The sequence below is a fragment of the Engraulis encrasicolus genome, chromosome 18 (genome assembly GCF_034702125.1).
Source record: "Engraulis encrasicolus isolate BLACKSEA-1 chromosome 18, IST_EnEncr_1.0, whole genome shotgun sequence".
Taxonomy (NCBI): domain Eukaryota; kingdom Metazoa; phylum Chordata; class Actinopteri; order Clupeiformes; family Engraulidae; genus Engraulis; species Engraulis encrasicolus.
The window spans coordinates 32,874,688-32,890,968 of NC_085874.1; the positions used below are offsets into that span (position 1 = coordinate 32,874,688).

General features: G+C 44.0%; 3 protein-coding genes across 5 annotated transcripts in view; all 3 read left to right on the forward strand.

Moving 5' to 3' along the window:
• Positions 1–8,122, forward strand: part of batf (basic leucine zipper transcription factor, ATF-like) — a 12,398-nt gene extending 4,276 nt beyond the window's left edge. The window contains exon 3 of the mRNA XM_063222486.1: positions 6,897–8,122. Within this exon, the coding sequence (XP_063078556.1) occupies positions 6,897–7,097 (201 nt within the window). The 3' untranslated portion in view covers positions 7,098–8,122. The remainder of the gene's footprint in view (positions 1–6,896) is intronic.
• A 345-nt stretch (positions 8,123–8,467) lies between these two features.
• LOC134469289 (heme transporter FLVCR2-like) lies at positions 8,468–13,338 on the forward strand. The gene is made up of 2 exons (XM_063223457.1): positions 8,468–9,727; positions 12,910–13,338. Exons 1-2 carry the CDS (start codon positions 9,158–9,160, stop codon positions 12,934–12,936), a joined length of 597 nt encoding a protein of 198 aa, XP_063079527.1. The 5' UTR covers positions 8,468–9,157; the 3' UTR covers positions 12,937–13,338.
• A 116-nt stretch (positions 13,339–13,454) lies between these two features.
• The window catches only part of LOC134469287 (heme transporter FLVCR2-like), a 35,068-nt gene continuing 32,241 nt past the window's right edge, over positions 13,455–16,281 (forward strand). For all 3 annotated transcript variants that reach the window (XM_063223454.1, XM_063223455.1, XM_063223456.1), the window contains exon 1: positions 13,455–14,563. In XM_063223454.1, coding sequence (XP_063079524.1) covers positions 13,910–14,563 — 654 coding nt within the window. In that variant the 5' untranslated portion in view covers positions 13,455–13,909. The remainder of the gene's footprint in view (positions 14,564–16,281) is intronic.

Consider the following 16,281-nt stretch of genomic DNA (forward strand, 5'->3'; position numbering starts at 1 on the left):
TGTGTGTGTGTGTGTGTGTGTGTGTGTGTGTGTGTGTGTGTGCCCTCCTAGTGATGCAACACCTTCAGCGTTGCTTCTAGTCAGGCAAGGACCAATACAAATATGGTTTCGGAGCTTCGGAGAAATCAGGAACTCCAACCACTTTGTCGGGAAGCAAACAACTTTTAGCTGCTCAAATGGCCCTGGGTAGAGGTGTGTTCGAGACAGTGACGTGGTTTAAGCAGAGACGTTCTATTGGGACTTAGAAAATGTTTGGTTTAAACTTAAGCACAGCCTTTTCTGGCCTCAGCCAGTAACAAGCCAAGGGAGGCAGGTTAATAATCAGACTGTTTGGGAAACGCAATCCGTTATCTTATTAGTCAGACCAACATCTTGGTACAAGATTTGAAAGTCGATGATAATTAGCCTGTGTGTGTGTGTGTGTGTGAGTGTGTGAGTCAGCCGGCATCTGTGCAGGCTTCGCCAGTTCTAACTGCCTGGATACAAGTCCATTATATTTACATGGCACAGACTTGACCATGTGGCGATGTGTCATGGCTTCTGTTGCATTTCACACCCAAGACGTGATGCGTGCTAACACTTGCCTCTCAAGTTGGCATTTGCTCACTCTGTGTGTGTGTGTGTGTGCGTGCGTGCGTGCGTGCGTGCGTGCGTGCGTGCGTGCGTGTGTGTGTGTGTGTGTGTGTGTGTGTGTGTGTGTGTGTGTGTGTGTGTGTGTGGAGGTGGGTGCCTGTGTGCTGGTCAACTCCAAATGGAAAAAAGAGAGAAAAAAATAACAGTAATCTGCAGAATGCGGATGGATGACTGATGAAACAGACTTTCTTGCAAAATGTGTGTTTTTGGCTTGCACGATTTCTCTCGGTCCTCTCATCTTCCATTCTGGACAGATGACTGCCTCCTGAAGCAGCGCCACACAGAAAGAGAACAGTGTTCATTCAACACTATTTAAAGGGACACTGTGTGAGATTTTTAGTTGTGTATTTCCAGAATTCATGCTGCCCATTCTCTAATGTTACCTTTTTCATGAATACTTACCACCGCCATCAAATTCTAAGTGTTCATTATGACTGGAAAAATTGCACTTTTCATACATGAAAAGAGGGATCTTCTCCATGGTCCGCCATTTTGAATTTCCAAAAATAGCCATTTTTAGCTGCAAAAAGGACTGTACTTGGACCATACTAGCAAATATTTGTTTATTATTTAGTAAACTTTCATGTAAAGATCAAATTTGGCAATAGGCAGCCCAGTTCCAATGAGCAGCATAGTTGCAGTACCTTTTTTGACCATTTCCTGCACAGTGTCCCTTTAACTATTTGGCCCAACTAAACCACGACTGGGCACTGGACTGTTACACAGGCGACCCCGGGGGTCGATTTCCGACCTGAGCTCATTTCCCAATCCTCCCATGTCTCTCTCTCCCACTCGATTCCCCTCCCACTCTTCACTTCCCTGTCTAAATAAAGTTGGAAAAACCCCTAAAAATATATTTTAAAAAAACACTATGTAATGATTTAACATCTCCCAAACATTATGAATCTCCCATGTGTTGACTGGCAAGATGGGGGAAGGCCTTTGTTGCATGTCAAGATGGTACGCAGAGCGCTCAATATTTCCCCGGTAGTACAGAGCATCAACAGTTTTGGAATGTGTATTTTAGTGTGCATTTTAGCATGTATTTGGTCCCAAAGCACTCTGTATGTGTTGAATGAACACTGCAGTTGTTTACTGTGTATCCCACATGTACACTGTACTCTGGGTAGCTTCTCAAGGGCTGCACTGTCATTCAGCTGTCAGTCAGTTTCTTCTTAGCCTCATTCATTGACTGTGCTGAGAGGAAGGGGTGTTTATACCTTTCACTCTAGTACACAGCAGAAGTGGAATAGATCTGTATCCGGCTTTGGTCAGCTTTGTGGTTGGTGACACTAACATTGACTGAGAGAGCGCGAGAGAGAGAGAGAGAATGAGAGAGAGAGAGAGAGATTGTATGTGCGAGGTAGAGAGAGAAAGTTATCTACCCTTATCTTCAAAGTGTCTTCAAATTATCTGTAAGGGATCATAGATGGTCTACAGCACACAGGGAAGCTTGATTCATGTATTGGCCCTCGTGCAGATTTCATCGTGTATTTTTGGCTATACTGCAGGTTGATCCCCATTCATATGAAAGAGGAAATGAAATGAGAGCACCTTCGTGTCAAAACCACTCGTGTTGTCATGTTATGCATAGACATACACAATGAAGTCAACTACTTTAGCCTCTTTCTCTTTTTAATTGCATCATCATGCTCGTACGTTATGAATTTGAACCATGATCAGAAATGTCCAGTGTCTTATATTGACATTGTAGTGCTTCTGTATAGGCCCCTCGACCAGTGGAATGCTTTGCGGTTCACTGAGGAAAACTACAGACATTCTTCACAAACAGATTACAACTTTGACATGCCGATTGAGACATACATACTGTAATTAATAATAGGGTGTTGTGCCTTAATGGGGTAAAAACTACTAAAAGGCTTTTTTTATGGTCATGTGGGTGGCCTGGCTATGTACTACGTACTGTGGTGAAGTCCTGATTCAGAGAAAAGGGCCCTTCATCTCCCCCCTCATTCTCTGAAAAGGTCTCGTTTCCCAGCAGCCTTATCGACCATCATTAGACATCAGCCTTTACTGGCTAGAGAGTGAAATGTCAGTGCACGTCTGTCACGGAGGTTATGGGTGTTATTAATGGTTTTCTCTGAAGGAAGGCGTGTGGGAACCAATGTTGGTTGGTTCCACCTCCAATCAAGATACCACCGATTACTGTGCATTGTAGCCTACGGCACTGAATTTAGCTGACATGGGTGATAATGCAAAGGCATTTCCCGCGAATTACGTAGCAAGATTTACCCTCCGCAGTGCCATGTGGTTAGATGTCCAGATCCAGGGGCATCATGTACTTGGAAGTTAAGGTATCTTCCACCCCAAGACTCTCAAATCCCCATGCTCATCATGTCACGGCTTCCAAAACAATACTTCAGATAATGTTGGACAAAAAATAATTAGCATCTGATCTGATCATGATTCCCTTAAATAGGAAAAGGTCATTACGCCAAACCAAAATATTGAGGTAAAATATACTGAATACAGGGCATTTTTACAATGTCATATCTTAACTCATGGATGCAAATGTATCATGGTGTTGTGTGACCACATTTGCTAGTGACACTGGCATTTTGTATACCGGAACTACCGTAGATATAATTTTATTGTATTGAACAGTGTTGGATTGGGCTTTTCTTAACACAGCGCTTCAATGAAATCACGCTGTCCGTTTATTATAGTGTGTTACTGTGTCACTCACACTTGATAAACAGGAAGACGAAATTTCCCTCCCGGGTGACATGTTTCCTGAGTTGTACTTTTTCTGAAGAATTTCTTCTCTCTCTTTCTCTCTCTCTCTCTCTCTCTCTCTCTCTCTCTCTCTCTCTCTCTCTCTCTCTCTCTCTCTCTCTTCAGAGTAAATGAGGCCTAGTTGTAGACTGTGGGCTGTGGGTGTCAGAGGGGAGGGTTAGGTCGTCATTTCTCGTAAAAGTCGTCGTGCTTGCAGTCGTGGGCTGTATTTGGGTTGGTGACGTGAATGTCGGGGTTTACCCAGGGCTCTATCTGCGACAACTTGACAAGAAGGTTAAGGGCTCTCTTGCACGTAGCTTTCCTTCAGTCTGCCGTCACAAACACACACACACACACACACACACACACACACACACACACACACACACACACACACACACACACACACGCTTGCTGCTGTTTTGCAGAAGTTCTCCCCCCACACACACATAGCCTAATTTTTCCAACACCTTTGAGGGTGCATTGATGCTTGGTTAAGTGCTTCTAATGAACTGTTAGTTTCATTTTAACACTGACCTGAAACTGAGGAATAGGCTGCCCACAGCAGATGACATGAGGAGAGAGGATGTTTATGGAACCGTCCATAAAGTAGAGCAGAGTAGAGTAGAGTAACTTTATTGATCCCCAGAGGGGAAATTCAGGTGTCAAGTAGCTTACACAAATACACACATAGTGCCCACATGGACATTTAAGACACATATAACACAGGTAAACACAGGGAGGGGAAAAATAAAGAACACATAAAAAATAAAAAGGCAATGTGCAAAAACATATTCTGTGCGGACAAATGTGCAAAAAATACTCTGAGAGTTGAGGTAGACAAGATACAAATGACCAGAAATGAGTGTTGACAGATACATCTATGATATTTGCATTGTGATGTAGAAGTAAGAAAGAAAAGATGTATTACATGGTAATCAAGGCAGAACATAGATTCTGGTTAAGCATAGATGCTTTATAAAAACATTCATAAAGACTGCATACAGTACATAGGCAACAGAAGCACTTCCCTATGACACACTCTTTGAATGATCCAATGCATCCAAGGCATCCAATGATAGATAGTAGACCTGTCAGAGCAGTGCAGTGCCGGAGTGGGTTTTATTTCTCACAAGGAACAATTTTCACATACAAATAACTATAGTGGAAAAAAATAGTGAAAGCATGACATTCATGTACACTGTGGACAAGTACAATAAGCATTGCAAAGGCAAATGTGAACAGAACAATACCCAGTACACTGAGAATAACTAAGAAAATACACATCGGTCTCGTCTTCTTAGGTGAGGTTACGTTCGTTTCCAGCCAACCTAGCCATTCACTAAATAAGGGAGGAATGAATGTAACGGAGGTCAACTAGCAGAGTGTGGAGTGGAACGTTATAAACCTCGATCCCGAAGCCTCATACCGTATCGGTAGCGCTGAGCTATCTGACTGGTCCTTTAGCTCAGCAGTTATCGTGCAGTGCCTCCCATACCCGAACCAATAAGTCGACTAGGAGGTGGCGAGTAAAGACCCCGAGGGGGGCGGACTGCGCGGGAACACCTCAGTTACACGAGGGAGGGGGTGAATGATGCACATGGTGTTCTCCCATAACTATGTTGTGGGTTTTTTCGTGTCGCCCCCCAAAGACCACAGACATTGTGGGCGGACAGTACACACAACCAAGCAGACAGACATAGTACAATACTATTGTATATATGATTAGGAGACAATACGACCATAACAGCATGACGAGTTCAGGTATTATATTGATTTTGTTCACCAGAGCATTGTTATGATTCACCAATTATGGCTATAATCATGGTCGATGAAGATCAGCCCCCAGAAGCGTTTAAATGAGATTAGATAGATTGTTTATTGATCCCAGAGGAAGTATATCCTTTCCATGTAGAAGCCACCAGGGAGCAGGGCAGGGCAAAAGACAGTCAGGGGCTAAACGAGATAACGCTGCCCTATCTAGACTGAACTGAAAGTGAATTGAAGTCTATGTCCCATGTGTGTCATTCTGACACAGCAGCACACAGTGAAACGAACACACAACGAAATTGCCTTCATGCTTCAGCCGGTGCAAGGGGGGGGGCAGCCCAAGAGGCGCCCCAGGGGAGCAGAGCGAGAGTACAGATTAGAGCTAGGTGGATGATGGGAGAGAGTGCTGGTTTTTCTGCTCCCCCCACCCACCTAGGAGTGTCCGGAAAGGAGCCGGCAACCCCCTGGGCTGCAACCCCGACGACCTACAAAGCGAAAGCGCAGTAACTACACATTTTGACAAAACTGAATTAAGCTCGAAAATGGGCTTCATTGCACCTCCTTTATCTTGTGATGAAGCTGTATTGTCGAAATGTGTCCCGTTTTAGAGATATTGCTATGTCAAATTTGCAATAGCTATAATATCCAACCTAACACGAAGGCTTTGAAGGCATTTTTCCCAGTTTCCATGTTGGCATAGTTACTGCACTTCGCCTTTGTAGGGCAGTGTAGCTGCTTGCCCATGACTGCCCCATGAATTATTGCAGACTGTGTGTAAAACTCAATAGTCAGCAGCACCGTGCCCCCCATTTCAGGGAGCAGAAAATCGTTGACTGGCCACTACATCGTGAATCAGCTTTAACATTGGAGTAATACTCATTGATCAGACACCTTTGTTGTACAGTATTTGGATTCTATGCGCAAGTCGGCTTGTGTGTAGTCTATTTTATGAGTCAGACGTCGGATGCGAGTTAGGTGTCCACAAGACCAGGTTTTGTGTGCCAAGAGGAATCACTCCCCATTGAAATCACTCACTGTCAAATGTAAATGCTGTATTTTACAGAATCAAGGGCATGTTTACATGTACTCTTCTAATCCGAATAGAAAGGGAATAATTGCTTAATCAGAATAGGAAAACAGTTGTAGGCTACATGTAAACTCTAATGTAGCCTCATAATGTGATTCCACTGACTGGTGGGACACACATTGGCAGACAAATCCTTACTAATACTACCATAGTACTAACTACACTATTACCGTATGACACAGAGTTTCTATTACAACTTGTACACTACCATTCTGGTAACAAACAACATTAAAAAATGTAGGCCTAAATTATAACAGGGGCCAGGTCTTAACACATTAAATAATGATGATTTCACACAGGACCATCAGCTTCACAGAGCTGGTGTTGGTGTTATGACCCTCAACCCCTCCACTACTTTGCAGTGAAAATATCACACATGTGATCATTTTAAGTTCAAAAGAGGAAGGTTTAGATAGGCATGTAGTAGGCCTACATCTAAATAGGCACATGAGTGCTTTTGCGGTCTTGAAAAGCGCAAAACAAATGCAATGTGGTGTTTTGGTGTGAGCAAAGGCATGAGGTTTGAAATTGGCAGTTTACGTTAGGGCTGATGAGTTGGACTTGGGGTCTTGCCTGCCTGGCCTTTTCAGGCATTTGTGGTTACATTGTAAAGGTCACACTTCTGGGCCCTAATTCTCTGTTTTTATTTCCTTTGTTGTGTTACGTGCAGGAGAGCGAAAACCTGGAAAAGGAGAACGCTGCGTTGAGGAAAGAGGTGAAGAGGCTGAAGGAGGAGGCCAAGTACTTGACCACCGTGCTGAGCAACCACGAGTCGGTGTGCACCGGCCTGAGCTCCCCTTCCTCTGATCTGCTGTACGGCGCCCACCACGGCTACCATCAGCACATTGCAGTGCCGCACTACCCGCTTTGACCACCAGGTGGCGATGAAAGCTTGTGATTGAAGTCTGGCACGACAGGGGGCCTTGAGTTATTGGCAAGGACGGACTACTGTTTGTTTGGATGAGAAGAGGCACAGACAGAGAGATGACACACTGTTTTTGACCGGTGTCTGCCAGAAATTACTGTGTTTTTCACCACTTGACAGCTAATGAGTGTATAGTACTTCTGCAATTGAGACAGCAAGCACTGGTTTACAATGTTCTAAAGCAGGGAAACTAGGAAAAATAGCCTAATGTGTGTCAAAGACATGTAAATGTAAAAGTCATTTTTTATGTATAATAGAAATCTGATTTCTTTTCTGACAACTTACACCTCCTCACAGTGCAATTATGTTTAAGTGATAATGTGTTGGCACTGTTATTGTAAATCTTTTGTGACAATATGATTGTCAGTCGGCTCTTGAATGTATTTCTTTTTTCATTTTTAAAGGAAAGTTGCCATATTTTTTCCATCTGATCTATTTTGTTTTGTGCCTCTAAAAGTGGAGTTTGCGATTAGGCCTACACTTCTATAGCCTAGGCTACCATACACATTCCTTGAAAGTTTTTTTAATGGGCTACAAGGCTGGTTCTAAATAATATTTTCTTATGTGTTCTCTCTATCTAGTTCCTTTTCCAGTTTCTTTTTAAGTCTAAATGTCTCATTGGTTCATCGGTTTCTTTAGCATGAGCTGCTCCCAAGGTCTTGGTTATCAGATGATAACCCTCATGATTAACTTTATATTATCATATTTTTCTGTTAATGTGTGGAAATGTGTAGCCTATGTTTGTGCTACTTTGCTGCATTGCAATACGCGCTCCGTTGTGTTTTTTTGTGGCCATAAATCTTCAAGTCTTGGATGGAGAAAATTATACATGGGTACCTCTCTGGTAGTAGCTAACTTTAGTCTCAAGAGGGCGCTCTGGTATCAACAACGTGGCAGGGACCAGACCACCATATCCAGCTAAAAGAGTTGCTTGTTGCCTGTACCAGGTTTTGTTGTTTGCTTGCTTGTTATTTTTGTCATAGTAAAATTGTTATGAACAAAGCTGTTGTTGCTTTTTTGTCTGTTATTTTTGGATAGTATTTAGTCTTCAGCCATTAGGCCTACAGGCTACCTAATGTAAGGCCAATAAAATGAATGAACTTAACAACACAAATTAAACAATGTATGCACAACCACAATTTAGAAAAATGCATTTGTGGTTCATCCGTGGTGTTGACTTGTGCTGAGAGGCCTTCATTCACCTGGGGTCCGTGAAATGATCTGCATTAATAGTAGTGCCATGTCATTGGGTGGAATTCTCTCATGAGGTGGTGCTTAACGATGCTATTGGTTGCTTCTTGTCACTTGAAAGAAGACGAGGGCATTGCCTAATCCGGCGTGGTTCTTGTGGTAATGTCAGCGTAAAGTTGAAACGGAGATTTTGAAAATATTTTCGTGTGCATGGATATTCTTATTATGAATAATACGCTGTTTGTTGTCAAAGGCGTTAAGTGTTAGGTGTTCCTCGTTTACCAGTAGTCAGTTGAGCTAGCTCGTATTATTAGCCATTAGCCACTAACTTCTGTTTTTGCTTGCTCATGTGCTGGGGTGGTGCTAGTCATTTGACTGAAGGTAATATTTTTTGCATACATGTTCCAATTCAGCGTAGCTTTGACTGAATAGATAGCATGCTGTCTCTGCGTTTTCCGATCCCCGTGGCGAGTTATGGCTTATGATTGCTAGCTTATCGGCTATATGCATGCCGGTGAATTGCAGAAGCCTAATAAACGCGTGGTATTGACAATGCACCCTCGGTAAAGAAAGACAGACAAGTTAACCCAACATAACCACTATCGGAACAAGCTATAGCCAGGGGCATTTATGATTTTGTCTAGTTATACCACGTAGGCTAATTCTTGTGGTCCGCTTCACGAGACAGCTCTGCTATCTTACAATTTTAAGGTGTTTGAACTTGTTACATAGGGAGGAACCTACGCCTTGTCACATACAACTGACGGACGCGCACGTTCAGAGAACTTTTAACAACTATTGTTAGATTCTACAAAATGAGTGAAGATACAAAACTAGACGATTGCGAGTCAAACAATCAACAGTACTTTGAAGTGAAAGACCCGCAGATTCATATAATAGGTGGAGCACTAGGCTCAGACCTTAGTCCGAAAAACAGACAGCCGACCACACGTTTGTACAAGAAACGGTGGGTTATCGTGCTCCTATTTAGTTCGTATTCCCTGTGTAACTCGTACCAATGGATTCAGTATGGAATCATAAACAACATCTTCATGAAGTTCTACGGCGTGGATTCCTTCACCATAGACTGGATGTCTATGATCTACATGCTGACATACATCCCCTTCATATTCCCGGTTACCTGGCTACTGGACAAAAAGGGACTGCGGGTGGTAGCGCTCATAGCCACGGCTATGAACTGCGTCGGAACATGGATCAAGGTGGCTAGCGCACGCCCGGACCTGTTCGCGGTGACCTTTCTGGGTCAGTTCTGCTCATCCTTCGCGCAAGTGTTCATCCTGGGGATGCCTTCGAAAATAGCCTCGGTCTGGTTCAGTTCCGAGGAGGTTTCTACGGCGTGCTCGATTGGAGTGTTTGGGAATCAGGTAAGTGATGCGACCTAACCTACTTGATGCATACATATGTTATGTCCAGTAGTTTATAGGCTATTGCCCACTTGGGTCAGCAATGTGGGCAATCATTTTTCTACCAGTAAGTGCGCATGATATTACGCAGTTCATTTTTGAGCATCGATGATTCATCGGTGATGCATTGGATAAAAAAAGATACGAATTAATCTCTTATCTCACAATACAGCACGCTGAGTCATTTTCATATCCTACGATAGGGCCTATTCCTCGCAAAATTCTGCCATAATACCGGTAGACTACTTGGATTCCATTCCTAGCCATCACCCGTCAGTCCTTTGTGTCTCATAACGGCACAGATTGCACACTGCTCTGAATATTTCGTTTGCACAGAACAGTGTGATTTCACTGGAAATTGACATTGCAAAAAATATTTTCAAATGCCAAAGTTAAATTAATTGATCACTTATTGTAACTGTCCATCGCATAGCCAACAGAACTGAATGTTTACAGCTTCGAACTGTGCCAATACACTTATATTGGGCTTACCCGTTTTACCTCAGAATGAAGTGACATTGCCTTCCTATGCCTCGCAGCTTCTGTGCCTTTTGCTTCGGGATGTACTAAAACACTCTGGTCACAGCCAGGCAGATGGGCAAGGGGGTAGCCATTTTCCAGAAAAACATCAAAACCAAAAAAAATCCACCGATTCCCCACACTACAGAGCTTGAATTTGGTTTGTAGCAGGCTTACTCTGACAAAGCTAAACCAGTGCTCTGTGTGCTGCGCTTTTAAAACCCCTCTTAAGGTCATCACCTCTGAGTATCATTTATGTGTACAGTATAACTAACTAAGCCCTGGGTTAACCTGGTGAGCCCATGGGTGCCATGCACTAAGTAAAACACCAATGAATGAGTCACACATATAGACCATTGGACAACCAAGCAGCACAACTACTATGATGTCCTACTTATTAACAGTGTTTTTAACTTAGTGCGCTCACCCTTCTCTCATCATTCAACATTGCTTACATTGGCATCATCACAGCTGCTACATTAAGTGCAATGATTGACATCAGCAAAGATTTTCACCTCAGTGACCTCTGAAGTTTCATTTGATTTCCCACTTGAAGTAGCCCACCGTGAGTGGCGTGCCCACCAGGGTGGGTTAGGCCTGGGAGCCCTGTTAAAGTTTTAGACAGGCCTTGTTGGCCATGGATCAAACACAGGGGAACCGGGTTCGATTCTGGCCCGGGGTGATTTCCATAGCCTCTCTCCTATCTCTTTCCCCCAACCATTTCCTGACATCTCTTCTGGCTCTTGTATACTGTCACTATCAAATAAAGGCATCGCTCCAAAAAAAATAAGTTGTACGCAACAGAAAAACAATTTGTTCTTAGCCGCACGACAATTTCCTACAGTCAGGAGATGACTGGCATGCCATTGTCCATTTGTTGGCCGAACGTCTTGAAACTAAAAGCCTGAGGGTGTCAAATGTCAGCTTCTAAAGTAGCCACATCCTCTTTTTTTTACTTATGTTTTAAAATCAGGACACCAGCCCATTAGGGGAATCTAATGTACTAGTCAGAGTCAGCAGTTTAAAACAGTAAGCTTACCGTTTGAGTGCCAGCCAGCCGTTAGAGATAATACTCTGTGAACCAGTCATCTTCATGAAGTAAACCCTGATAGATTGATGCAAGACCCAGATGTGTGGCAAGCAATGAACATGCAGAAAGAACACAGATCCATGAGAAGTATAAGTTAGGCCTGTTGATTACTCCGGCTGTAAAGTAATTCATTTAAAATGAACAGCTTTGTCTGTGAGGTGGAGGTGAGAGGGGATGGAGTTGTTAGGACATGGGCAACAAATGGTCACACTCTCTTTATTTAACTTGACAGCATTTTATTGCAAGAATGAATATGCATTTGATGCAATGAGACCAAATTACCGTAATAAATGGACTCTGTGAATTTCAGTGTTGGAGTTTTAGAATTGAGTCAGTCAGTACACCCACTGTTTTCAATCCTGGTTGCAGGGACGAGGTTTAGTGTAGGATACAGGGTTCATCTCGGTGAATCAGGAGGTCAAACACCAATGCTCCGTACCAGCCGGTTTCTCTGAGGCCCACTGCCTACACTGTAGCTATATTGTGCATGCTTGATGGCTGGGTTTGGTCCAAATTTGCATTGGCTGCCAAGAACGGCTTTGAATCACGCTGGATATCTATCTTTCATGCACGCATGCGGGCAGGCAGGCAAGATGCATGTTCTCCTAACCTGTGGACCCTAGGGGTTCAGTATAACAAAAAACAAACAAGTAATGCGGGTTTCCAGCTGTCGCAACAGAAAGCATGAATGGACAGCCATTAGGTGTAAATGCTTTTCTCTTTTGCCTCTTGCCTATCAAGTCTTTCTGGTAGAACTGTATGTGAGACTATGTGGACATCATTCTGTGTGGGGGAGAAGGGTGAGTTGGCAACTAAGATTTGTAACTTTTTTCTGGCCTCAGCCAGTAAATGGTAAAATTTCAATCATTAGTGTGAAGATGAATCTTTTCGTTATTTGAATTGAATCATTATCTTCCTATTAGTATCGTAATAACAAACTCCCTGTTGTGGGCTGTTAGTTGGTTTCCATTACTACTGCATATCATGTGCACATCATTTAGGAACAGATGTTTTAAATTGGTGTCATAAAATGACTTAAACATGCAGTGTGGTACGGCTGTGTTAAGTTTATGAGCTTATCAGTCTTAGTAATTGTGTCCCTTTTACTCTACTTTTGCAATTTTACCTCATTGACAATACATGTCAACAGTAACACGTTATTCTGAGCACAGTGTGTGTATGTGACTGTGACGTGTGGGTGTGTTCTGTTTGTTCCAGTCACTCTGTTGTCCTTTGTCTCTCTGAGTGTGGTTGTACTGTGTGGATCTTGTGCTCAGATTAGTTCAGTCACACTTTATTGTTGTACGTTATCAAGTCTTCTGCGCACAAACTGAACTTGTGTTCTGCAGAAATGACAATGAAATAGCTGTAGGCTGACCATGTGTCATGTCACTGTAGTGTGTAGTATCTTTGGCATAGCTGTAGACAGTGCTCCTGTTCTGTTTAAAGCATAGGGAGAGTGAGTGAGAGAGAGAGCCAGGGCAAGCTGATGATGGCCAAAGTTAATGTGTCTGCACCTGTCTGCTCATTGCAGCTTTCACTGTCAGACTTGGACTTTTAGAATTGGCCCGGGACTCTTCACACCGACAAGTGACGCAAGCAAGGTTGGTTGGCGGTGGAAATGCCTCGCAGCTAACCACGAGAGAAAAAGGAGACGCATCAAGCAGCCAGGGAGGAAGAATTCGGAAGATGAAACACTGGACACCGCTCTGTGCGCTTGACTGACACTATCCCATGCAAACATTTGTAACAAGAAATGATCTGATGTGCTCACCAAGAACAGCTGGGGAAGAAGTAGAAATTGCACAAGAACTGTGAGTGAAGAGCTGTCCTGTCGTGTCCGTCCGTCCAGCCAGCCAGCACAGTGTCGCAGCTCATGTTTGATTGTCAAGATTGTATTGCAGCAGGGCAAGTCAAGTCAAGACATATGGTACAGTGGTGGCAATAAGTACAGTGTTGGTGGGAGGGGTCTTGATTACTGGGGAGTGAGGGAGGGGGGCGAATTCCCAGAAGATTTAGTGTCACATGACCTGGCGTGAGGTGATATATATACTGGGACGTCTGGACGAGGAGGCACATACGGGCGAAGGTGACCCGATGAGAAGAAGCCAAAAGGGGCGGGTGAAGGAACAGAACAGAACCGAGCAGAATAGAACCTCCCAGGCTTTGACACAGGAGCACCCTGCTGATTTCTTTTTTTTTGCCACCCTTACACATTGTAAGGAAACCCCTTAGCCAGGCAGGCAGGCAAGCAAGCAAGCAGGCAGGCAGAGAGACAGAGAGACGGACACCCCAACCCCAACCCAGACCCAGAGTTAGACAGAACACCCAACGATTAGAGCCAGTGGCAAAAGGCGACGAGAGGGAGACAAGAAGCTGATATAGGAAGCGAGAGCCGAAAAAGAGAACTGTTTTGATATAAACACATCTGTTTGGCTGCAAACCCCGTGCTTCCGTCCCACCACAACACACCACACCAACCCAACACAACCTGCCCCCGCTGCCAGCACAGCACAGCACAGCAGCCACCCACAATGCCTCAGAGCAATGAGGTCGTGAGCCGGAGCTCGGAGATGAGCAAGACCCAGACGGGTGTAGGGGAGGGCTACGGCGGCCCCCTACCCAGCAAGAAGCTGCTGATCCCGGGCATGGGCAACATCGGCTCCCTGGGTGGCCCCCTGAGCCCCACCTCCCCGTCCAGCATGGAAGCCGGCGGGGACCGCGTGGGCCTGCTGTCCGTGCGGCCAGAGACGCGCCTGTACCACCGGCGCTGGGTGATGCTGTTCCTGTTCAGCGCCTACTCGGCCAGCAACGCTTTCATGTGGCTGCAGTACGGCATCATCGGCAACATCTTCATGAACTTCTACAACATCGACTCGCTGGCACTGGACTGGCTCTCCATGATCTACCTGGCCACGTACATCCCGCTCATCCTGCCCGTCATGTGGATGCTGGACAGGAGAGGCTCGCGGGAGGTGGTGCTGACCGGCGCGGCCTTCAACTGCATCGGCGCTTGCATCAAGCTGGGCAGCGCGGAGCGTGACATGTTCTGGGTGACCTTTATCGGGCAGTTTGTGTGCTCCGTGGGCACGGTGTTTGTGCTGGGCATCCCGCCGCGACTGGCATCGCTTTGGTTTGGAGAGCGCGAGGTCTCCACTGCCTGCTCCATTGGAGTGTTGGGTAATCAGGTGTGTACGTGTGTGTGTGTGTGTGTGTGTGTGTGTGTGTGTGTGTGTGTGTGTGTGTGTGTGTGTGTGTGTGTGTGTGTGTGTGTGTGTGTGTGTGTGTGTGTGTGTGTGTGTGTGTGTGTGTACAGTGCCATCTACATGTTTTGGTGTTTTTGTCTATTTGCTACACTGGATATTGAGTGTTACCCATAATGTGTTGTAGTTTCCCCATACGTATGGCACAGTATAAGACCGAGTGTGATTGTACTTGCATGCTGTGTGTTAAAGCTGTTTGTCCTTTTTATTTTGTGACAAAAAGGAGAAAGGCAGGTATGACAAAATCTTTGATACTAGAATGCTTAGCTGCACAATATTAACAGGAATGAGTTAGTGCACCTTTAGCACACTTGTGTTTGCATGCCACCAACTGCATGTTCTGTCCACAAAAGCTTCACTCAAAACATCCACTCCTGCTTCTCCAAGTTTTCTCCTTTTTTCCCCTTACAAACTGTTTCTATACAGTGGTAGAGAATGATGTGTGTCTATGACCACAGGCATGGTTGGGTAGACAAGTAGACTTAACTTAATACTGTATAGTTGGCATCACCTACATTTTTCCCTGAGTTTGATCATTCTATTACTTCTTAAAAAATGTACTCAACTATCATTTAAACCAGGGGTGTCAAACATACGGCCCGTGGGCCGCATCCGGGAGGGTTCCATCCGGCCCGGTTGTAAAAAAATATTTTTTTTTTTTTTTTTTTTTTTTTTTTTTTTACATTTTTTTTTTTTTAATGAAATAACCGAAATGCGCAATTACGACCCTCGGGGCAAAATCGAGACCTGCATGACATTAACCCAATGGTCCCTCTGTTACACTGTATATATGTAGTAAAGTGCAGATCACACTTCTATTATAAATAGTGAATTTGTACTGTAACAGGCATTTGATAAAGCTCATTTATTATAGACCTCATATACAGAGATAAAATGTTAATACTTCTTATTCGTATTGTATTGGTATTGGTTGTAATTAAATAATAAATATAATTGGATTTGTATTGGTTCCTATTAAGCTCAAACTGGAAACGGGATGTTAGAATGCATGAAAATGCAGGAAATTACATATAAGAAATACAAAATTTTCTGGGGGAAAACCCCCAGACCCCCTGCCAAAATGAACTGTCCCATATTTCATTAATTGACGGTTGCCAATGAATGAATGAAGTCAAGGACATTTTGCATAGGATTATCAGTATTGCATTGCTTTCTACATATTCAACACACTTAAAACGTGATAGTACTGAACACTAATCCTCTGCTTTACGTTTTTTTTTTTTTTTTTTGCGATGATGTTACTAATGCGGCCCGCTTGAGGTCCACATGGGTTGTATGCGGCCCCCGGACTAAAATGAGTTTGACACCCCTGATTTAAACCATAGTTTATTAAGTATAACCACTTATCAGCTAATTTTAAGCTTGCTTGCTTGGCTACATAACTCACTTTGTGTACGTTTTAGCAACTTAGTTTGTCTGGAGACCACAGGCAGTAGTTCAGTGGGGCAGAGTCCAGAGGTTGTGTGCCGGTACTTCCGTTTTGTAAATGTAGCCTATCGGCAGGTGGCTCCTCTGTGACACAGCTAGTTTCATTTAAATGCGAATGCCATGTTTTCAGCATCTACAGACTTGTACAAGGAGTCTCTTCAGAGTTATAATATTCAGTATTCAGGGTAGCTATA